Source organism: Papio anubis, chromosome 13, assembly GCF_008728515.1.
Source record: "Papio anubis isolate 15944 chromosome 13, Panubis1.0, whole genome shotgun sequence".
Lineage (NCBI taxonomy): Eukaryota > Metazoa > Chordata > Mammalia > Primates > Cercopithecidae > Papio > Papio anubis.
Genome location: NC_044988.1, coordinates 84182005 through 84206772, shown reverse-complemented (window position 1 = coordinate 84206772; position 24768 = coordinate 84182005). Strand labels below are relative to the sequence as shown.

Here is a 24768-nt window from a genome sequence, read left to right as displayed (position 1 = left end):
GATATTTCTTAATAGATTTGTTCAACCCGGAATGAGTAACCATGGGACCTGAAAATCATCCTTCACTAGAATTCTTTGAAAATACATTAGATGCTTATTTTAGTAGGTGGTAATGAGTCTGTTGCATAACAGTTAGGAGCAATAGTCATGGGAAAGGGATATGACTTAATACCTGCTCTCCCAGACCTGATGGGGAGACAGAAGAAATGGTCAAACATAGTCTAGTAGGACGTATTCAATGATAGGGAAGAAACGGAAGCAATAGGAACATTGAATATGAGCATCTTACCCAATCTTGGAGGCAGGGAGATACAAGAATGGTTTCTCCACACAATTAAGGAACAGGAGCATAGAAAAGAAAGGTTAAGTTACAAGAGCAGAGATTTAGGTTAGTCTCAAAGACATTTTTTAATAGATTTGTTAAACCAAGAATGAGTAGCCATGGGACATGAAAATCATCCTTTGCTAGAATGAGCATAGGAACATAGTGATATGAAGGAAGAGGACTGGACACTTCCATTTTGCAACAGTACAGCTAGTCAATAGTGTATCCAGGGAACTGCAGCTTGGGAAAGTAGTAAAAGTTGAGGCTGGACACTGGGGAGGGGTGGCAGTGAGCAGGGACCAAGCCATGAAAGGTCTTTCCAAGTAGCCTGAAGAGTCCAGGCTGTGATATAACCAGAAGTAGCAACTGGATGGAGGCTCTAGTCAAACTGGTTTCTACCATACATCACAGGCCATTCCTTAAACTTTCCTATTTCTAGAACCCATCTTTTCCCAGGGTCCTCTACTCTCCTCTGAGATCAACCCTCCCTGAGCTCTAAGGCCGAGTTCCAACACCACCTCTTTCTCCAGGAAGCCCCCTCAGCCCCCTCACTGCAGGGTATTACTCCCTCCTGGTTAAGAGGGTGCAGGTATTTATGAACATACATGATCCAGCAGCACCTACAGTGAAGTGTGATGGTGAAGAAGCCAGCAGCCAGCCTGCCTGAGTCCCCATCCTGGCTCTACCACTTGCCCTCTGTGCTTTATTTCCTTATGTGTAAAATGAGAATGATAGCTTTATTTTCACAAAAGTTATCTCAGGATAGAATAATTTTATTGATATATTTAACTTAGAGCAGTGTTTGGCACAAAGTAAGCACTTAATAAATATAACCTTTTATTACATGTTGTGGCCCCCACACCCAATTGCAGGCAAAGCACATCACATGATTAATTAACTTTAATCAGGGAGTAGTGGTTAATGTTCTACCCTCACAGACAGTCACCTCCATCTGTGACCTCGTACTCTGATTAAACAATGGTCAGTGCAGGCTGGAAATACACTTTCCTTTCATAGGCAGTCATGTGCTAGAGGTTACAACTCCAAGTCGTGATTTGGAACTAGGTCATCTTCCTAGCTCCTCTGTCTTCATCCTTGGATGACCTAGGACAAGTGCCTTCACCTTTTAGAACTTTGCTATTCCCATCTGTACACTGAGAATGAGTTTCTAGGAGGTTCAAAATGACAGAGGGCTAGGCAGCACTTCGCAAAGGGCTGATGCAAATGTGATTTCCGTTTCCCAACCTGCAAACCACACACCTCCCATCCCTCACTTTCACTTCCAGAAGCACACTCCCCAGACTGGCACAGCTGGTAAGCCTCCAGTGCAGGGAACAGGTATATTTTAATTTGCCCCACCCACTGACTTGATGAATTCTTTCTCTCCTCCTTCAGGGACTTTCCTAACTTCCTTCTGTAAACGAAGGAAGGAGCACATGATCATACTGTATATAAATATGCTTGGGAAAGCTTTCTTCTTCTCCTTCTTCTTTTTTTTTTTTTTTTTTTTTCCTTAAACCAAACTTGGTTTCTGTTGTAGGCGGTACATTCTCTAGCAGGGTAGGGCCACAGTGTGCTCTTGAAGAGGGGAGGGGAGAGGAAAAGGGAAGGAGGAGACTGAGTGATTAAGTCACCCACTGTGAGAGCTGGTCTTCTATTTAATGGGGGCTCTCTCTGCCCAGGAGTCAGAGGTGCCTCCAGGAGCAGCAAGAGCATGGCCGAGGATCTGGGACTGAGCTTTGGGGAGACAGCCAGTGTGGAAATGCTGCCAGAGCACGGCAGCTGCAGGCCCAAGGCCAGGAGCAGCAGCGCATGCTGGGCTCTCACCTGCTGCCTGGTGTTGCTCCCCTTCCTTGCAGGGCTCACCACCTACCTGCTTGTCAGCCAGCTCCGGGCCCAAGGAGAGGCCTGTGTGCAGCTCCAGGTAAGCCACATGCCACTCTGACCTTCGGGGAGATCAGTGGACTCTCTGCAGGGAGCGGCCACTATTTCAGCTCTGGACAGAGGACAGAGTTTCTTGGTGTATCACATTTCTTGTTTCTACATGCAGAGGAAATGTAGAGTGGGAGGGGTGGAGAGGTTCAATTTGGTGTTTATTCTCAGTATTTCTAGGGAATGAATAGTCCCTTCTTTTAATACGGGAATAACCTTAAGCTTCATATTTGTTAGATAATTATAATCATAGTATACTGGTAATTTGGGAACATTCTTTTTATTTAAGAAAAAAACTTTTAAAATTACATAACTAACACATGGTCATTGAAAAAAAGTTGGAAAATACATATAAGGAGAGGAAGAAAGTTATCATTACCCATAATTCTTATAACTGACCACTGTTAACAGTTTGGGATATAGAATTCTGTACAGAATTCTATGTAAGATGTAAAATGGAATTTTTTTAATGAGATAGATTATTCTGAGTCTCCTAATATATTATGATTTTATTTATATGCTAATGAATTCACAACAGCATGATGCTATAGATACACATTCCTATATGTGGATGCTATAATTTCTTACCTACTCTTTTTCTTGGGTTTAGAACTTTTTCTCTTTTTAGAGCTTAAGAAAGAACCTCCTTCCTTATTATCTATCTCTAAGGTCTTGCTGGGGCCTGGGAGAAGCCTAGTCAGAAAAAGAATATACGGTCTAGGGAGAACAATGGTAGGGGCAGGGATAGGTGTCAAGAAGAAAGCATAATTCTTGGCTAGAAACATCAAAGATGTACCTCAAAACCTAAGGAATGTGTCTTTCCATTAATATCCTTTTTAAAAATGCCCCTTCATAATCTATGATGGCTGATTTCATTTCACTTCAAAGTATTAAATTGCAAAGGGAAAAAAATTGGGTTTTCAATGGGTGTAACTGGAAACCTCGTCTCTAAGCAATCCTGGCCAGCTTCAAAGCATAGACACCATGAGTAAGCCATGGAAAATCTGTAATTCTCGCTGCCCCATCAGGGTCAACAAACAGACTGTGATTCAGGCAGCAGCGTTCATAGCCAGATGCCATTGCTTGTAAAATGTAGAAATATACAGACAACCCGGAAATGCTGTTTATGATAAAGGAGAACCGCAGGTCATGGGAAGTCAGACTTTGACCCCTTGACCACCAAAGGGCCAGTTTCTGCTAGAAGTCAAGCTGCAGCACCCAGTTGGTGCTCTGGGACTCTGTCCCTCTTTAGCCAGGAGGAGACAGTTGTCCTTGAATGAGACACTGAGTGGCCTCCAGAAACCTGCACTGCGGTCTGAAGGAAGCCCAGAGGCATGACAGGTTCCCATCACCACCAAGATGATGTCTGAGAGCCCTTGGTCAGCAGAAGGCAAGGAATACTTTTGTCTATCTAGAAAACCAGCAAGCAGAACGTCACAGTCCAAGGAGGATCCATGACTTGCCCAGCCAGAAGGTGAGATGAAGACATGCGCTGTTACGAGACAGGAAGCTCAGTGAAGAAAGCCACGGGGTCTTTTTTACTCACTGCTACCCTGCCAAATCTATCACTGTGCCTGTCCAATTGCAGATGCTCAAGAAATGAATAAGGCTGACACCATCCATTACATTATCATTAAACTCATCTTCCTGGAGAGCAGATGTGTAGGGATGATTGCAGCTCTGGGTTGCCCAGGCTCTGTAACTTCTTAGTGTGTCAGAAGAAAAGGAGAGGGAAATGGTGGTGAGGCTGGGCTCATGTAGCAATCAGGGTCTGAAAAGAAACAGCTGGCTCACTCAAGAAAGTGTGTTTATAGAAGAATATTTAAAGAGTTTGAAGGGGTTTAAAGAAGGACCTCTTTGCTGAGATGCAGACAGATTGAAGGGAACTGAAAGGGCTGGAGCATCCAGGACTAGCAACAGTGGGAAACCAGCGACCATGCCTTGGTGTGAAGGGCACATGGAGGGAGAAGTGTTAGAGAAACCCAGAGAGAACTAAAGCCTAGCAGAGGGCCTGCCTGGAAGACCTAAGGGTTCTGGAGAGAAAGGCAGTCACTGCCAAAACAGCAGCGAGAGCGCAGAAGGAAGGAGGGAATGCTGACTGCTCCCCCATCCCCCACCCTGCCTCCAATCCAAAACCATTGACCAGGCTCAGCAGGAAGCCAGGGCTCAAAGGTCCAGGGGCAGCTGAGCCAGGAGTCAGCTTCACAGGACAGAGCAGGGCCCGGGAAGGGCTGAGAGGGGATCTGGAGGGACTGATGGAGAAGAAATGGTTCAGAGGAGATGGGAAAAGACTGGATTCAAGGAGGGAAAACCAAGGCACTAAGGAGAGCTTGGGTAAACATACAGTGAAATATGGCTCACTTCCGGCTATGAAAATAGGCATGTGGCTTCATTTCTTTGAGCCTTTTTCCTTTTCTCCAAAGGGGATATTAATATCAATACTCTGACAGCACCAATAAGGCGTGTGCAGGAGGAGCATTGTGTATGTTGGAAATGTGGGGAGAGCTACATGCACATAGTGGCTGTGATGTGATCATCACTCTACCCCAGGCACCAGGCAACTACTGAGAAAATTTGATGTTCGCCTCAGGAAGTAGGCTATTTCAACAGAGAGGCACTATGGAATTCCAGATGTTCTCCTGGCCCAGTCACAGGGATAGGGGTGGTTCAGGAAAAGCTTTCTGGAGGAGGGAAGGAAGGCACCTGGGCTAGATGCTGTGGCTGAGGTCCAGATCACAGACCCCATTATGGATAAAAACCAGTCAGATGATCGCAGGTCTTTGGAAATAACAAGGCCTTTGAAGGTCAGCTAGCCTAAAGCACCTAATTTTGCAGATAGGGACACTGAGGCCCAGGGGACTGAAGAGATTTGCCCAAATCCATACCTCTAGTCGGTGACAGAGCCATGATTTGAAACTGGACCATCTGACCTCCTTCCCTGTGCATTCAGGCAGCCATGTTTGTGCTGTTCCAAGTGCCAGGTGGCCACACTATGGATCAAAGGAAGAAGGAGATCAGTAAAACCATGGAGAAAACTATTACTACAACTATACCAGTTACTGAGCCTCACCCCTCTCTCAGTGAGGAACTTCACACGGCAAATCTTATGTCACCCGTAGAGTCACCCATCGAGAACTCCTGGCCCAGCAGAGAATGAGGCTACCTGTGTTTTTCCAAAGAGAGAATTAAGAATCAGAGAGCTAGCACAGCATGCTTATGTTACAGAAATACAATTAAAAACAAAATCTGGCCGGGCGCAGTGGCTCACGCCTGTAATCCCAGCACTTTGGGAGGCCGAGGCAGGTGGATCATGAGGTCAGGAGATCGAGACCATCCTGGCTAACATGGTGAAACCCTGTCTCTACCAAAAATACAAAAATTAGCCGGGCGTGGTGGCAGGTGCCCATAGTCCCAGCTACTCAGGAGGCTGAGACAGGAGAATCACTTGAACCCGGGAAGTGGAGGTTGCAGTGAGCTGAGATCGCACCAGTGCACTCCAGCCTGGGTGACAGAGCAAGACTCTGTCTCAAAAACAAAAACAAAAACAAAAACAAATTCTTCTCCCAACCTAGAAATCCTGTCCACAAAGGTAGTGGAGAAAGAAAACAGTTTTATTGTTGAATAAGCATTAAACCAGAATGTGATGCACATCACAGGCAATCTACCAAGAGATGGCAAAGACAGATATTTTACCCTCTTATGCAGCCAAGCAAATACAACCCATTACACACAAGTTAACTGGAAAAAAAAAAGTGCATAACAGTATATATAATATGGTACATTCATTTAATGAAAATATTTACTGATATGAACATGTTTATAAACACATATTATATCTCAGGAAGAGCACAAAAGAAATTGGTAATTCTGCCAGCATCCAGGTAGAAAACTGGGCAGCTTGTCAACAAGGGAAGGAGGGAGTCTTTTATAAACCTAGCCTCTTTCATACAAAATGTGTATGCTACCTATACAAAAAAAGTATAGAAATAATAAAACCTGTTAGGACCTTTAGATTTCTGCAGAATATTAGGCAAATGTATCTTGGAAGAGTTGAGGGTTGAAAGGTAAAACCCAGTTTGAATTCTGGCCTAGACACTTCTTAACCATGTTACTTTTAACCCTTTGGGGCCTCGGCTTCTTTATGTGTGAAATGGGGATAATTACAAATAAAGTATTTGCAGTGTCTGTCATGGAGTGAGGGATGAGTAAATGTTAACAATTATTTTTATTAGGATCAGGGAATTTCCCTGCTCAGGGAAATTACATCATAGAGGACAACTTCTTCACCTGCCCTGGAATTTGCCGTCGCCTGGCCAGAGAGTAGGTGTTGATGCTAGAGGGATTCTTGGTCCATGTTTATGAGCTGTCTCTCTGTTTCATTCCCCACCCAGGTCTTGCCTCCCAACCCCCACTAATTTCTCAATCCATTCTTTACCTGGCTGCACTTGACAGCCCTGTAGGCTGGGTATTCTTTGGGCCCTACAGTATCTTCCACTGCCCTCAGATTGGGGCCACAGGCCCTACTCTGGCCCAGGTCCCCTGAGACCAGGCTTCCATCCTCTCTGGACACAGTTCTGGCACATGGAGTCTGTGCAGGCAAAGCAGAATGCACCAAGGTGATTCAGCCCAAGCCCAGCAGTGGCACTCAGTACCGCACAATGAATCCTCAGGGATGCCATAGGAGGCATTCCTGCCCAGCATTTAACCACTGCCCAACCTTTTCAGTCCTTCCCTTTTCAGTCCCACTTCTAGCATCATCTGCACACTCTCCCCACATTCTCCTTGGTTTCCTCCAACCTCACTTCCACACCTTCCTGAAAATCTCTACAATGCTCATGACTTTTATTCCCTGAACCATTCTTCCCCCCTGAGGCCTCCTGCTCTCCAATCAGACCAATAGGGTCCTGTAGTGATGGCTTGGGCTTCAGAGTCACACAGACTTGAGGAAAAGCCGTGGCTCCACCACATCACAGCTGCGACCTCTTAATAACTTATTATGTAGCAGAAACCACGCTAAATTTTTTCATATTAAAGGTTTTGAGACAAGTACATGAGATCACACCTATAAAGCATCTAGCATGGTATCTGGTAGGTAAACATGTGCAGTACTTGTTTGCTATCAATACTGCATGCATCATCTCAGTTAACAATGGAAATCGCACAATGAGGAAACTACTATTATTATCCACATTTTAGAGATGATAAAGCTGAGGTTTAGAAAGGCTAAACAATGTGCCCAGCGACACAGTTAAAGAATGCGACACTAAGATTTAAATCCACTCTATATATTTATCCTAATCACCATGTTGTCTGCCTCTGGGAATAAGTCCAACCAAGTATTCACCTCCTGGAATAGGCAGGAGGGTTTAACTATGAAAAGCGCCTACCCCATAGTAAGTGCTCCATAAATGCCAGTCCTCTTCCTCCCCTGCGGGCACCTATCTGTACCTGGCACACAGAAAGCACTAAGTGTTTTCTGGATGGAGGGAGGGTTGGAAGGGCAGGCAAGGTACTAGATCTCCCTGGGACATAGACTCGCTGTCTATAAAATGAGGAGATTAATACACTTTCTATATAGCACTAGGGTGAGAATTCTGCAAAATGTCCAGAAAGCTGCTGTCATAGAGTAGATGCTCAGCAGACGCGATTCCCTCCCCCATCCCTACTCCACCTGGGATGAGCCCTCTTATCTCACTCAAGTTATTTCCTCTTTCGGAAGGATGATGGATCATGATAATCTCTTTCAGTCTTGTCTAGAGAAAACAAACAGGTAGTTGAGATAAAAGTACTTTATAAATTGCAGACCTCTTATCGCTCGATGAAGATTCCCCTACTGTAACCTCAGGAAGCATCAGCATACCTGGAAGATATTCACTCCAAAGATCAGGTTGTGGGCAAAAGGAAGGGAAACCAGAAGTAGTAAAGGTGCACTGAGGAAGCGCGGAGGCAGGAAGGGCGAGCAAGCCTGGCTGTGAATCTCGGACATCCGGGCAGCTTGCAGCTGGTAACGGCAGAATCCATTCAACGTGAACATATTGCAGCTGGTAATGGCAGACATATTGAATATTGAACGTGAACATATTGCAGCTGGTAACGGCAGAACCCATTTAAAGTGAACATATTGCTGAGTGCCAGGGCGGCTTGGAGAGCTCCTGCATCCCCACCCAATGGAGCACACACTGCAGACCACACACTGGCTACAAGAGGTCATCTCCCAGCCTGACCCCTCCTTGTAGCTGACAGCAGCAACAAGCGGGGGATGTGAAGTGGGTAGGGCATAAATTCCATTCCCTCAACCCGTTTGCGTTCTGAAAGGGCAGAAGTTCAAAAGCCTGAGGAAGCCTATCGAGTGTCTGTCCTTGGTGAAAAGCAGATGCCTCCCAGAGCTCCTAAAGCATCCAAATCTACTCCTTGTGATAAAGAGATACAAGGGTGACTTCTTATACAACTGAAGTCGTAAGACCAAAAGGAGGATGTGCAGAACCAACAATACAGCCTACAATCATACACTGAGCCCAAAGAAAGAAGGAAAATCAACCTTATGTATGTGGCCTTTCTGAGCCATCACAATAGACCTGGGAGGAAAGAATTATCGTCTGCTTTTATTGATGAGGAAACAGTTCCATTGAGGTCAAGTGACATGTCAAAATCAGAGCACCAGGAAATAATGGAGCTGGAATTTCCAAATTTGCTCAGCTGTAAACACCGGCATCGTTGCTTTGCACTGTGCTGAACGTTGCACATTAAGCCCTATCCAGGGCACCTTGGAGGATGATGAAATGAAATGATCTCAGAATAAAACATTTCCAGGTTGGCATTATCTTTGTGCAAGTATAAACAGGGAGAAGCAAAAGGAAGAGGCAAAGAGGCAAACTTCTGCATATTTCTCCTGGAAGTGCTGGGAGGATGTTTTGGGTCATAAAACATTTATGCCTTTGCAATTACAGCATTTACGACAGCAAGAGATGAATATCTCTCCCTGTTTGTGAATAGAGATAGAGAGTGACTATAGTACCTGAGAGGAAAGGCTACGTGGATCATTAGTTAAAATACGCTTAGGGGATTTTTCTGGGGAAATGCCAGGAAATCTCAAAGACTATCTTGCTTCAGGCTTGTTCATCTATTGTACATTCAGCTAATGTTTATGAAGCTCCTGATATGTGCCAGGGTCTGTACTTGTTCTAAAGGTTCAGATCCCAAGCCCTCCATGCACTCTTTGACCTCGGACAGTTGCTTGACCTCTTTTCATGCCATTCTAAGCCACGAAAAGGTGATGCTGACCCCTCCTTTAAAAGTAACTGGAGTATTAGATGAGGCAGACACATAAATGCCCAATACAGGACCTGGCACCTGGGAAGCATTCAACTAAACTTCAATCTCCTCTTTCTGCTTTCTTCTACTCAATTTAAACAATTAAAGTAATTCCAAAAATACCTATAGTAACAGACCATGGTTAGTTGGAGTCAGGGATTACCAGTCGACATACAAAAAAAAAAAAGCAAATGAGAGGAAAAGTTCCCTGACCTACAAGAACTAAGGAGGGTAGACGAAGGGAAGTACCAGCTGTTTTTTGCTGGGCCTAACATATGCTGGTGGGAGCAAGCATCCCATCTCCCTCTGAGATGCATGCCCATGGCCATACACATTTGCTTTTTCTGACTCTGGCTCCTGGCTAAGCCTTGCCACTTACAACAAATCTTTCTAGAGCCACAGCTGTGCTCCACACAGAGCATGATGAAGACCTTTAGAGGCCCTAGTACTAAACATTTTTAATAGGAACATTTTTAATAGGAACAAAAAGTTGTCTTTCCTAGATTTTTGGATTGTAAAACTCTGGCTGAAGTCACTGCATCCTCACCCCTTCTCTGACTCTCTTTGTCTGCCTCTGTCTTCCTGATGCCTGACAATCTGTGCATTTTGCCAGTTGGATAATCTGGCAAAAGTGCCAGGCACTGTCTGAGGCACTAGGAATACAGGTCCCCACATGTAGGCAGATTGAATTTTCACAGTGAGAAAAGTCATAAGCACACAAATAAATAATAAAATTGGATCCTGGATCTCAGCCAGTGGTTTGAGAATATATGTATAGAGGAATAATCTTCACTATCAGACGCTATGTCAATTCAATTGGAGGCTAATGTTGCCATGACCAGCACCTCTCAGGAGCCAACATCTCTTTGGTGCCCCCAGAAAAATGAGAAGTGATGGAGATGAGTCAGGGCTGGAACACAGAAGACATTGCATTGGCCTGGTGTTCCCAGGAACCAGCCTGAGAGCAGGCATTGGGACAACTGTAGTGCATAAACCTTTTCCCAAATAAGCTATTATTCCATCCTGTCAAATTTCTTCCTCATTCATTACTGCTTCCTTTCACAATAATTTTCCTCCTGTGATAGACAGAGTTGTTACTAAGAGAAGCAGCAACGGAAGGTTTAGATGTTGTTCTTGGAGAAAGAGTTTCAAATGACGTCCTTCTTGTGGACTCTTGGAATGTTGTAGTCTTCAACATCTGCCAACAGGCTCAGTCACCACCTCCAGATGTTTAGTGACACACTGGACCATGTTTGTCTATCCATATATGAAAATAAAATGTGTGCCCAAGTTATAGAAGTCCAGCAGAGCAAACAGGGAAATGTGTCCACAGCTCAGATACATGCTAATGACAATGGGATTCTGAGTCAAGAAGGAATGTTGTAAACTCTTAGCTGAGTGTCATCTTAGCCAAAGACAAGCAGGATATTCAAAATTTCTCAGCAGAGAATTAAATAAATCAAAAGAAGGCCAACTAGGGCAGGTACCTTTCCTACACCAGCAGATGCAATCAAGATCTCTCTGATTCTCTTTGAGAACTCCACCTTCAGTTTTCTGCCTTGTCAAAGGATCAATTCCTTCAGCTCTGTCAATATCAAGGAAGACAATAGGCTACAGAATAAGTTCATTTCTGGGCTGCTTCTCCACTCCCTCAAGACCATCCAAGTTATTGATTCTGGATAAGTGATCACAGCAATTGGGCTTAGGTTTTCAAAGACTGCCGTACTCATGACCCTGTGCTAAATGCACATAATGTATTCAATTCCCAGCAGAAAGTCTTGATGTTTACCCCCGTGTCCTGTTGAGCCTCCTTACATGTCGTATCCATACATATGACACCACATCACAGATGCAGGGTATTGAGGCATTTGCTATTGTGCAAGCTGTTGGCCTTGTCTGGAATGGTCATTACCTCTTTTATCATCTGGCTAATACCTGCAAGACCTGCAAGACTCTGTTCAGGGGCAATTTCTTCTGATTCTCCCATTTCTGGGCCAGGTCTTTGTGTCCCAGAGTCTTTATTGAATGAATACTCATTCAATAAAGTAACTACACTTACTCTGTTTCTTCAGATACCTTGAATCAGTTCACAGTGGTTGCCTCTCATGGCTTGGAACACAGAGGGCTTAGAGAGAAGTAAACAATGGATAGCAATACTGGGATGATAAGTTAGGACTTTGAATGCCAAGACAAAATGAGATTGGACTGGGTCTGAAGGGCCATGAGGAGTCATTGAAGGTTTATGAGCAGCATAGTATCTAGACAAAGTGATGCTTTAGAAAAAGCCCTCTGAAGGCTGGCCAGGAAATAGATCAAGGAAAAGGAGAAAACAGAAGTACAAAGACCCTGCCAGGGGCTGATGAAAGAATCCAGAAGAGCAGCAAGCCAAGGCCTGGAATTGAAACCCCATGAGAAACACTGCAAAATAGAAGTGACAGCCCTTGGTTTTGTGGAAGAAGAAAAAAAGAAAATTTCAGGTCTGGTAATTGAGAGAAAGCAGTAATGGTGGCTTTAACAGAATTGAGAAGTGGATGGAAAGGGGCTGGAGAGACCATAAAGTCAGTTAGTCATTCGAAGACAAGATTTCTGCCCTCAAGGGGCTTCTAGTAGAGGTTAGGTAGCATGACCTGGGAGTGAAAAAAAGGCTGCATGTCCCAGCTCTAACAAGATCACTGATATCGCAGACCTGCTCATAGACCTAGGCTCAGCAATGACACAATTAAATCCACATGATTACACAGGCAGATAGCAAGACATCCAAACATATGATGCCATACCACAAACACGTGCACAGATGCTAAAACACGTCAATATAGTCTCCCCACTGATGGAGCTGTATTCTCTCACACTCACACAGACACACAGTTCCTCATTCATGAGACAGTCCTCCCTCAGCATCCACGGGGATTGATTTCAGGACCCCAATGGATATCAAAATGTACAGATGCTCAAGTCCTTGATATAAAATGCATAGTATTTGCACATAACCTAGTCACATCCTCCTATGTACTTTAAATCATCTGTAGACTAATTATGATACCTAATACAGTGTAAATGCTATATAAATGGTTGCTATGCTATATTGTTTGTTATTTGCATTATTTTTCATGGCTGTAATTTTTTTCAAATATTTTTGATCCACAGTTGGTTGAATCTGCAGATATGGAAATCATAGAACCTGATTATACACTCACGATACACACATTTTGAGACGTAAAATAGATCAAGTGTTCATATAATAAGAGGATCACTCTATTAGTGGAGATTGTGTAGCAACAAAAACCAAATCAGAAGATTGGGTTGAGTCGAAATCATATTAGAGAAGGCTTTTTTTAATATCATAAATTTTGCTTTATTTTTATTTTTATTGATACATAATATTTTATATATGTGTGGGGTACATGTGATTTTTTTTACATATGTAAAATGTGTAATGATCAAGTCAGGGTATTGAGGGGTATCCATCACTTTGAGTATTTATCATTTCTATGTGTTGGGAACATTTCAAGTTTTCTCTTCTAGCTACTTTGAAATGTACAGTGTAATATATAGTTGCTAACTATTGTCACCATACTCTGCTATCAAACATTAGAACTTAAACTTTCTATCAAACTGTACATTCGTACCCATTGTCTAACCTCACTTCATCCCCGTCTTCTCCCACTCACCCACCCTTCCCAGCCCCTATTGTCTGTCGTTCGACTCTTTACCCCCATGAGACCAACTCTTTTAGCTCCCACATATCAATGAGAACATGCAAAGTGTGTCTTTCTATGTCTGGTTTATTTCACTTAACATAATGACCTCCAGTTCTATCCATGTTGCTGCAAATAAGATGATTTCATTTTTTATGCCAAATGGTATTCCATTGTTTATATGTACCACATTTTCTTTATCCTTCCATCTATATCTTGATAGAGATGTGTATCAGATTGATTCCATATCTCTACTATTGTGAATAGTCCTGCAATAAGCATGTGAGTGCAAGTATCCCTTTGATATATTCATTCCTTTTCTTTTGAATACGTACCCAGTAGTGAGATTGCTAGATTGTATGGTAGTTCTATTTTTAGTTTTTTTGAGAAATTCCATACTATTTTCCATAGTGGCTATACTAATTTATATTCCCATCAACCATGTATAATAGTCCAATGCATGATATTATTTCTAAGCTAAGAGCATACTTTTGCTATTAAGCTTTATGCTCAGGTATGTGAGTGGTGGTTCCTTCATTATCCATGCATTCTTTGTACCGACTCACAGATTTTCTGATTTGCTCTTCACCTCAATCCTATGAGTAATTTAAGGCTAAGTGTGTTATTATTCCCACCTTAGAAATAAAGACACCAAAGCTCAGAGAGGAAAAGTCTTGCTCAAGGTCATATTGTTAATAAATGATAGAACAAGGATTTAAATTCAGATCTGTCTGTCTCCAAGGCATTTACTCTTCCACCATCATGTGGTATCTGAAATAGCTCACAAACTAGGGTAGCAGTCATTTAAAAAGTCTTTATGTATTGCATAGAAACAAGGAAGAATTGTTGAGGCTGATGAAAAGAATATAGTCATTATTTCCTTTTCTGTATCATTTTTAAGAAGAGTCCAAGTTTTTAAATTATGGTAGAGAAAAGAAAACAAAGCAAGTGCCATTATTTGTTCAAATAACAAAAGCATAGACAAGGTGCTGAGTTCCCCTAGAATAGAACAGGAAAAGCTCTCAAAAAAAGAACCTTAAAGTTGAGCTTCAAGACAAGCCTAAAAGAGAGGAAGGTCATTAGAAGTGTCAGGGGAGGAAAGTGGACAGCAGAGAGGCAAGATTCCCATCAACAAAAATATTTTCATTCTCATTTCCCTCATCACAGAGTACCCAGGCTGGGCAGCAGAAGCTTTGTAATCATACCTGTGCTATGGGCAGCTGTGTGAGTGTTGGGATCAAAAGGACCACAGTTGGTCTAAACTATGCTTTCTTTCCCAATAGGATCTAAAAGGACAGGAGTTTGCACCTTCACATCAGCAAGTTTGTAAGTATGCTCATCTTCAATGCCTTTCCTTGTGGGGAACAAGAACATTTCTAGTGGTTCTATATGTAGGAATTTCAGAGATGAGTCTTTAAGTATAAGTTGCTAAGCTGAGGGATGCAAATCCAGAGGAGAAGTGAGGCTCCGCTGCAGGCACGAAGAAGGCAAAATGGCACCATGGCCAAGTGCGTGGACTGTGGAGCTGATGGCCTGAACTCAAACCCCAACTCTGGAAGCTACTAGCAGTGTGACTTTGGGAAAATAATTTCACCTGTCTCTGCCTGCATTTACTCACCTGTAAAAATGGTTATGCTAGATCCTACTCAACAGGGTTAATGTGAATTAAATCAGATAATTCCTATAAAGGGGTTAGAACAATGTCTAGCACATCAAAAGTATGCAATTGCTTTTTATCATCAGCAATACCATATTTATAACTGCAATTAGACCATGCCTAATCCAACATAATAGTTTCTGATAACCAAAGGGAAATTCTAAGGTCTTCTCCAGAACTAATAGGCAAACAGAGGCCCAGAGAGGGAAAAGGATCCACCAAGGTCATATAGCTAAAGAATAGTTCCCATCCACTCCTCGTCCCATTTCTTTTGGGTCATCTATTCAGTGAATATAGTTAAAGGGACCATGGAAGAAGGCAAAAAGCCAGTTCACTCCCATGAAGGAAGTTTGAGGGAAGGAGCAGTGGGTTGTGCTTTATTGAGCATTGGCCATGTGCAAAGTTCATGCTAAGCACCTCCATCTATATTGTGCCCATCTTAGATGAGATGAGAAAACAGCATCTCAGGCAGGCTAGATAAACTTGCCCAAACCCATGGGGCCAAGATTCATTTGTGTTCAAGACTCTTTCTTCTGAGTCTTCCTGTTCTTGTTGGTGCTTGCTGCAGGTGCCACATTCCAATCCAAAATCCTGCAAGGAGTGGCACTGGACCAAGCTGGAAGAGATCAAGGTTTCTCTCCTATCATAGGCACCGTGCAACTCACAAAGGGCCATCTTCATTTCAGTCACCCTTTGTCTCATATGAAGCACATTTCTCCTTTTCTTACAGATGCACCTCTTAGAGCAGATGGAGATAAGCCAAGGGCACACCTGACAGGTAAGCCTCCCTGCTATGTTTTACGGGAGACCATGGGCCAGAATCCTGAGATTTCTTTCAGCAGTTTAGCAAAATTCATTCTAGGGGCTTAAACTGAAAACTACATTCCTTGGTAAGAGACTCCTCCCCTCAATATTCCTGTGTGTGTGTGTGTGTGTGTGTGTATACATATGTGTGTGTGTACACACACACACACGTTTTCTTTATCCACTCATCTGTTGATGAACACTTAGGTTGATTCCATATTTTTACTATTGTGAATAGTGCTGCAATAAGCATGTGAGTGCAGGTGTCTCAGTGGAGGGTTTTTTGGATGTCTTTTTCCCTGTGGGGGGTCCAAAGGCCCATATCTCTTGGACATTTTCTTTCAGATTCTATCAGCCCTCTTTCTTTCTCTCCTGTCTCTCTCTCTCTCATTTATACACTGAGTCATTCAGAAATGACTTCTCTCCAACTCAGAGCTGCAAGTAATTCTGGATCTGGTCACAGACAAAAAGTCCCCAGAGTTGCCAATTTATCTAGTTCATCTGTGCCCTATTCAAGATGATGTAACTAAACATTTACCTTCAGGGAGGTGCTTCCAAAGAATTTTCATCGGTGTATGGAAATCAAGAGAAATTCCATACTATCACCAGTTGGCCAACTTTCCAAGTCTAGTGTAGAAATCCCATGCACCTCATACCTAGAGTTCCTATACCTCTGAGACTCCAGAGGAAAGAGCAAGACAGTACAGAAGGATATGTTAGAATCCATTGAAAACCTAGAAGGTTAAAAAGGAAGCATACCCTCCTGACCTATAAGAAAATTTGCAATCTGCAGGGGGATATCCTTGTGGCCCAAGACATTGGTGTTATCATTTGACTAAGAGGAAATTATTTGTGGTGAGCTCTGAGTGAGGATTAGGACCAGGGAGATGCCAAGTTTCTATCACTTACCTCATGCCTGTAAGACAAGTGTTTTGTTCCAATTGATGGATGGGGATAAAACAGTTCAGTCAATTACTCACAGGGCAAAGAATGGGAATTTGAAAGGTCTGGTGCCTGGCCTTGTCATAGGTAAACAAGAGAGGCATTCGTTAGTTTTATTGGAGTCATTTGGGAAAGGATAATTCTTGCAGCAAGCCATTTTCCTAAACACAGAAGAATAGGGGGATTCCTTAACTTTCACTGTTCTCCAGGATCATAGGTCTCAGGTAAAATTAAAAATTTTCAGGTCAGACCACTCAGTCTCAGAAAGGCAAAGTAATTTGCCCCAGGTCACTAGTCCAAGATACTATTCTCTTTGAACAAATGTGTTTGTCCAGTCACATATTCTTCATTCGTTCCTCCCCAAAGCAGTTTTTAGCTGTTAGGTATATTCAATCACTTTAGTCTTGTTTGAAAATGATATCAGACCCTTTTTTAGCAAAGTCTACAGTTTCCAAATGAGCAAATTAATCCTCTCTCTTGTCTTTGCAGTTGTGAGACAAACTCCCACACAGCACTTAAAAAATCAGTTCCCAGCTCTGCACTGGGAACATGAACTAGGCCTGGCCTTCACCAAGAACCGAATGAACTATACCAACAAATTCCTGCTGATCCCAGAGTCGGGAGACTACTTCGTTTACTCCCAGGTGACATTCCGTGGGATGACCTCTGAGTGCAGTGAAATCAGACAAGCAGGCCGACCGAACAAGCCAGACTCCATCACTGTGGTCATCACCAAGGTAACAGACAGCTACCCTGAGCCAACCCAGCTCCTCATGGGGACCAAGTCTGTGTGTGAAGTAGGCAGTAACTGGTTCCAGCCCATCTACCTCGGAGCCATGTTCTCCTTGCAAGAAGGGGACAAGCTCATGGTGAACGTCAGTGACATCTCTTTGGTGGATTACACAAAAGAAGATAAAACCTTCTTTGGAGCCTTCTTACTATAGGAGGAGAGCGAATATCATTATGTGAAAGTCCTCTGCCACCGAGTTCCTAATTTTCTTCGTTCAAATGTAATTACAACCAGGGGTTTTCTTGGGGCCGGGAGTAGGGGGCATTCCGCAGGGACAATGGTTTAGCTATGAAATTTGGGGCCCAAAATTTCACACTTCATGTGCCTTACTGATGAAAGTACTAACTGGAAAAAGGCTGAAGAGAGCAAATATATTATTATGGTGGGTTGGAGGACTGGTGAGTTTCTAAATATTAAGACACTGATCACTAAACGAATAGATGATCTACTCAGGTCAAGATTGAAAGAGAAATATTTCAACACCTTCCTGCTACACAATGGTCACCAGTGGTCCAGTTATTGTTCAATTTGATCATAAATTTGCTTCAATTCAGGAGCTTTGAAGGAAGTCCAAGGAAAGCTCTAGAAAACAGTATAAACCTTCAGAGGCAAAATCCTTCACCAATTTTTCCGCATACTTTCATGCCTTGCCTAAAAAAATTAACAGAGAGTTGGTATGTCTCATGAATGCTCTCACAGAAGGAGTTGGTTTTCATGTCATCTACAGCATATGAGAAAAGCTACCTTTCTTTTGATTATATACACAGATATCAAAATAAGCAAGGATGAGTTTTACATGTATATCAAAAATACAACAGTTGCTTGTATTCAGCAGAGTTTTCTTGACCACCTATTATGTTCTGGGTGCTACCTTAACCCAGAAGACACTATGAAAAACAAGACAGACTTCACTCAAAACTTACATGAACACCACTAGATGCTTCCTGATCAAATATCAGTCAGCATACTCTAAAGAATAACTCCAAGTTTTGGCCAGGCATGGTGGCTCACGCCTGTAATCCCAACACTTTGGGAGGCCGAGGCGGGTGGGTCATCTAAGGCTAGGAGTTTGAGACCAGCCTGACCAACATGGAGAAACCCTGTCTCTACTAAAAATACAAAATTAGCCGGGCGTGGTAGCACATGCCGGTAATTCCAGCTACTCAGAAGGCAGAGACAGGAGAATTGTTTGAACTGGGGAGGCAGAGGTTATGGTGAGCCCAGATCGCACCATTGCACTCCAACCTGGGTAACAAGAGCAAAACTCTTTCTAAAAAATAAAAAATAAAATAATAACTCCAAGTCTTTAGAAAATATCATCTGAAACTGTTACATCAGATTTCTGGCACTCTCCTGACTGTGGAAGATAGCCAACTGACTGTGGATAGCCAGCTGATTAGTTCCCTGAAGAAACCTGAAGGCAGACACCTAGTTAACTAGATCAACTATATACTGCCAACTCATTGGATGCTGGGAGACAATGGACTTATTCGCTGGGGGAGAAGAAAAAAGAAGTCAATCACCAAATCTGAAGAAGTTAACCTAGATCTTTGAGGTTTGATTTGCAACTTTATATACAGAGTATTATGTGGGTATTTTTCCTTTAAAATATTCAAAGGGATTTACATATGGGATTAGCCAATGAGCCTAGCCAAGACCTTCCCTGGAGGAGAGGCTGGACATTGCGGAGGTCCCTTCTGTGTTTCAGTGGGTTCATATCCTCTAGTCTGTATGAGTTTCCTATGCTAATACGTCAAGGGCAGGAGAGGCAGCTCTGTTCTCTTAGCCTTTGTTGACTTGCCTGTAAAGCAGGAATCTGCCCATTTGTTTCCAAGGAGCAAATGAGCTCATGAGAATGAAACATGTTAACTTCATGCATTCTGTGCCATCTGAGCATTTTGGCATGATATGACCCTATTATAAATGCTTCCTATTCTGGGAGACCTCACAGATGAGTCTGAGAGCAAATCTGGCACCAAAATCACTCTCGTGCTGGTTTCCAGTAGACTGTAGAGGCAGAGATGCATTTGAGAGGCTTCTGAGCAGAGTGTCCAGTGTAGTAGGAGTACTTGATCAGTATTTCTTGAGTTATAATTAAATAAAAATTAATTTCTGATTTCTCAGTTTGGAGGTTAAGGCTCTAAATATATTTTCTACCCTCTGCTAGGCTAACTTAAACCAGGCCTTTTTCTCGCCTTCAGTTTCTCAAAACAGTCAGCACAGACTCAGTGGGAACACAGAGGAGTGTGGTCACCTCCACCTGGCTCACCAGAGTCTTCATAGAGGAAGTGAAGCCTGGAAGAAACTGGGGGGGCCCCAGATGACCACAGGGAAAGGGCATCTCAGATGAAGGAATTACCCTTGACTTAAAGCAGAAAAGAAAGATTTCTCAGTAACTCCAAAACTTGCTTGACGAGAGAATATTCCCTCAACCAATTCCTAGGACAATATTTATTGGTAGATCAAGAATGTTTCCTCAATAACTCTAGTCTAGCTCCATGATCAGAACTAACACCCATTAAAAGCATAAAATGTTCTTTCTGAACCAGTCTTCATGGTGCATGAGAGCACCAAGCAGCTTGGGTATGCAGGAGGAGATTTGCACAGAAGAGTGGCCTGCTCAAACCTGCCCACTGTTCTGTAGGTGATCTGGTGGATCTGGAAATTTATCCCAAGACAGGAGTTTCCTAATATTCGAAGACAATTGAGGCTTTGGGAAATTTTCTGCTGTGTATTTATTTGGCTCCTGTCATAAGCTTGTTTTTTAAAGAATGTATCATAGCTCAAGTTTTTACTGCTGATTTTGTTAAATTCTGTACAGTACAGTATATTTTTTACAGAAAGGCACAGTCAGACGTTCCTAATATGGCTCATGTCAGAACTTCTGTTCCCAAGGCATTACCTCCATAGCAAAAATTAGTGCACTGTTTTCAAAAGTGAGGTGGGAAAATGCTTTTAAGATCATGTGATGTTCCCCTAAAAGGGGTTAATGGGGTATATTCAGGGTTTGGGAGGGAGGAAGAAGCATGCTTTAGAATAGTAAATTTAGGGAGAAAATGCTTTGCTGGTTAAATGTCGCTCAAAAGGCTGAATTCAAATCAATTCCACAAACATTTACTGAGTACCTACTGGCCCTGGGGACACAGAGATAAATTATTTAGTCTCAGACGCGCTCATTCTAACTTCCCAGCACCTCTACTGTCTGCAGATTCTTTAATTTATATTGGTTGTATCTGCTAATTAATTTGCTAACTTTAGGCACATGGATCTATTCTCATTATGAAAATGGATACCATTTGATGAAGGCTGATGACTAACAAAATGATTTGTGTTTAAGTGGTTTTTAAAAAATAGCTACTCAAGGATAGTTTTCCATAAATCAAGAAGGTAAAAAACAAAGTTACCATTTTTTTCTTGTAGAATCCATTATTTAAGTCACAGGCAGAGAGAGGTTCTTATTTGCTATACTCAAGTTTGATCATCAACAACCTTAAAAATATTAGAACTTCATGGATGACCTAGAAATGCTTTGAAAATCTGTGTTTCTCAGCAATTACAGAGACCATGAACAAAATGCACAGAATCACTAACAGTTTGATGCTAGCATGGTTTCAGTCTATTTGGGAGAACAGAATTGCTTATGCTACTAAAATTTCTAATTTTTTTTTTACTAAGCTACAGTAAGAAAAGGGAAAAGTGTACCTTTTCACTCCCTGAAATATGTCAGGTTGAATCAATAACAGAGCACACCAGAACTCTTGGCTCCATTTCAATCTAAACTATTCAATTCTCATCACCCCAGAGGAAATTCCGCCTCTGTGCTAGTCAATAATCCCCCTGGATTATAAAAGTTTAACTAACTCACTGTACACAAGGCATGGCCATTGCCAACATTCTCTTGCAATGTATTTTCCCAAGCCCTTACCCAATTCTGTTTCCATGATTGTGACATTGGGGATTAATTCTGCAGGACAGAACTGTTTATATTCTGTACCTTAAAAACACATGCAAAAGTTTCTTGCCTCAAGATTTCTGGCTTTCCTATGGCCCAGAGTCCTAGAAGTGTTTTAATATTTGTAGCAGAATTTTCAAGTGTACATCATTATCCTGCATATTAACATTTTTGCATCATATTGGCAGCTGGACCTACAGAGAATTTAGCAGACTGTTAACCTAATAACCCTTGAATCATTTTGCACCAGTAGTGACAGAATGTGGATCAGAGCCACCACATCCATGCCCTGTCACTCTCTAATAACCACATTTACAACTTCCCCAGCTCTGAAACACACTTGCCTCCACCCCTTCCATCACCCCATTTTAAGATGAAAATACCATACCAGCCTGGATGGAAGAAGTTACTTGCCCAGGACCACATGATGAATTAAGAGCTGATCTAGAACTAGGATGCTGTCTTCCTGAACCATAATCCTGGACTCTTCTAACCGCTCTACTCTTAGCAAATAGAGTTCATTTTAATGATTGGAAGGAAGATGGGAGAAGTATTTTCAAATACCTGTAGGACAACATGGAAGTGGGAGGAGACTTCTTCTGTATCTCCCCAGAGAAGAGAGCTGGGGCTACAGAGTTGCAGTTACAAGGTTGCCCTCTCTGGCTTGATGCCCAAAGGAACTTTCTACTCCAAAATAGAATTTTTCTAGGAAGCTAGTTCTCAGTCCCTGGAGATACTCAAACAAAGGGCTTGTCACAAGGATTTTTGTAGAAGCTATTCTTCACAGAGGTTAGGGGAGAGATTAAGCCAAAGGATCTCTGAGGTCTTTTTCAAATCTATGATTATGTGGCCTTTTTTTCATTGACTTCCATGTGTTCTAGTTGATCATTACAAACCTGGCAGGCCTTCTCAAGAGTTCAGTAATCCGCTATCATTTCCCACTTGTCCAGAGAGTGTCCAACACAAAATACCCCTAAGATCTTGGCCAATAGAGAAATGCCATGGAATTTTAGAGATGACGGTATCTGCAGAGTTTATTCCAAGTTACATCATTTCAAGGATGAAGAAACCCAGGCTCAGAGGGAGCCATCACCTCCATGCCCTGTCACCCTTGGTGGCCAGTGCCAGACAGTAGCTAGTTGGAGTGCTAAAAGTAGAATTTAGATCTCCTAACAATAAGCCCAGCAGTCTTTCAACTTCATTCATAAATCATTTTTATTTTGAGCATCTGTCACATGGCAGCACTTACCCGGATACTAGGGAGGTGAGAGGGAACGTGACAGGCAAGTCCTACTCTCACAGTGTATACATTCAGGAGGAACAAGACACACAGTGTCAATAAATAAAGTAGCTGAACTTCATCAAATGATTTTATTCTTAAAGTCATTAAAGCATGTAATGTTCCCCTTTTTTTGTTTCAGGGGTGTAAAGATTCAACAAGTGTAGGTGTTTATGTGGTTTTAGTGACAAACCCCATGTGCTTTAATTGATTTTATGTTTTATGTTAAAACATCAACCCCAAGGTAAAATGCATATTGTATGTTGTTGGATACATACTTAACTGGTATGCATCCCATGTCTTTGGGCACTAGTGTGTATGAATTCTAATCTCTGTAAATGAAATGTTGTATGTGTTAATATATTTAATAGATGTAACTTAATAAACTGGCATTGAAGACTGAAGAATTTTCACACTAATTGTCAATTCTTTTGTTAATGTGTTCCTTTGTTTTTCTTTCTAGATTAAGTCTAACGGTAACCTCTTGGGATTTAAAAAAAAAAAAAAAAAGCATCTAATTCTCCATGTACTTGGCTGCAAAATGGCAACTGACTTTCATGGTTATGATAAAACTTAAAACAAACTTAATTTTAAGGTTATAATAAACCTTAAACTGAACACCACAGATGGTATCATTCTGGTCAGATGAGGGAAAGGAAGGGAAGGAGAGAATCTACAGGGTTCCTTTTATGAATTATAAGACTTTGTAGTTGAGTAGCTTAATCTCACATTGAACAACCCTGTAAAAGAAAGAGAGACCAGAAAGACCCATGCCAGTACATGGAGGAGTTCGAATTTGGATCAAGGTCACTCCCTGACACTACACCTTCTGCCTCGCATCAAAACAGCAATCCACAGGAATCAAAAAGGTTCAACACATCCATCACTTTCTATTCTCCAGCACAGTAACTGGGGTTGCTGTTGGTGCTCAGTCAATGATACTAGATTGAACCATATTAAATTGCCATTTCTGAAGGTCAAAAGGGGTCACATGCCAGAAATTTCATTTGTTTCCACGTGATAGTTGTATGTAGAATCAAACTTTAAGGGAGAGGGGGTAAGGCTTTCCTCTAAAATATCAGACTCAAAAATTTCCCTCCCGGTGGGGAACCAGAATGTATGTATTGATGGCCTTCTGAAATTCAGTTCTCACTCTACTCCTGGGGGTGATAAGAACAAAATATTTTTACACTTGGGGAGAGAAGTGAATTATTTTCCCTGAATTTATTAAAAACCAAGTATCTGCAAAAGTCATAGTACCAGTTCTCTAAAGGAAAAATATTGATAGTCATTTAATCTAGGTCACCAAAGACAACCTTTTCAACTAATTCTCAAATGGACCCTCTGTGCCTAAGAACTTTGGAGCAAAGAGACAAAACTATCCAATGGTTTCTCCTGATGTTTGTCCAGTTGTCCACAGGGGATATCGAGTGTCCAACCAAACCCCAGTTAACATTCAGTCGGGACACACATGAGTGGCATCTGTTCCAATTTGTTAGATGTGATTCTGATTAATGGATGCTCATACCACACTGGTTGTTACTCTGACTACTATTCCTGTTTACATTGCTTCCACTCCCCCCTCCACAACATGCGCACATCATCATTATCTTCATCATACGCCATAATAAAAATGCCGAAGATGGGATTGAAAAAGATGCAATGGATCAGAAGTCCGTTGTCCTGGGCTCCAGACCCGGGTCTGCCAAACTGGCAAATTCTAAGGCCTTGAACAACCATTTCAACAGGTTTCAGTATCCTTCTCTGAGAATCCAGAGGAGGGGTGGATGAAGTGAGCTAAACTCCCTTCCATTTGCAGGTCTCAATAATTCTGTGCTTGTATTGTTTGAGTTTCAAATAAGCTCCCTTTTTTCAGGTATGTGGTAGAAGACAAGAGGGTTTCTCCAAGAGAAAGCAAAATCCCCCCATGTACCTTAGACTGCAAAGCTCTCCAGTCAATATATGGGGACTTTTTACCTCTTCAGTGCAGGAAATAGAAAGGTAACTGGAACTGAGCTGTGAACTCCCAGGTCTGCCAATGTTGTCCCATTTTGACAGCACTTCATTCCTCCTCTCCCCAC

The 24768-nt window shown here is 42.2% G+C and overlaps 1 protein-coding gene and 1 long non-coding RNA gene across 2 annotated transcripts in view; one reads left to right on the top strand and one right to left on the bottom strand.

Annotated features, from left to right (window-relative positions):
* The window catches only part of LOC110741367, a 31401-nt gene extending 25825 nt beyond the window's left edge, over positions 1–5576 (bottom strand). Inside the window, exons 1-3 of the long non-coding RNA XR_004177973.1 lie at positions 5328–5576; positions 5143–5247; positions 2199–2365 (exon numbers count right to left, since the gene is read on the bottom strand). This is a non-coding gene — a long non-coding RNA (uncharacterized LOC110741367). The remainder of the gene's footprint in view (positions 1–2198; positions 2366–5142; positions 5248–5327) is intronic.
* On the top strand, positions 1660–23091 carry TNFSF15 (TNF superfamily member 15). The gene is made up of 4 exons (XM_003911320.5): positions 1660–2249; positions 14547–14589; positions 15651–15698; positions 17156–23091. The coding sequence occupies exons 1-4, from the start codon at positions 2040–2042 to the stop codon at positions 17608–17610; spliced, it is 756 nt and encodes a 251-aa protein (XP_003911369.1). The 5' UTR covers positions 1660–2039; the 3' UTR covers positions 17611–23091.
* Positions 23092–24768: the final 1677 nt, after the last annotated feature.

Excerpts from the sequence above, each read along its gene's own strand:
- TNFSF15 (XM_003911320.5), top strand. The coding sequence starts at position 2,040 with ATGGCCGAGGATCTGGGACTGAGCTTTGGGGAGACAGCCAGTGTGGAA. Across the intron at positions 2,250-14,546 it reads AGGCCTGTGTGCAGCTCCAG|GATCTAAAAGGACAGGAGTT; the intron begins GTAAGCCACATG and ends CTTTCCCAATAG. Across the intron at positions 15,699-17,155 it reads GCCAAGGGCACACCTGACAG|TTGTGAGACAAACTCCCACA; the intron begins GTAAGCCTCCCT and ends TTGTCTTTGCAG.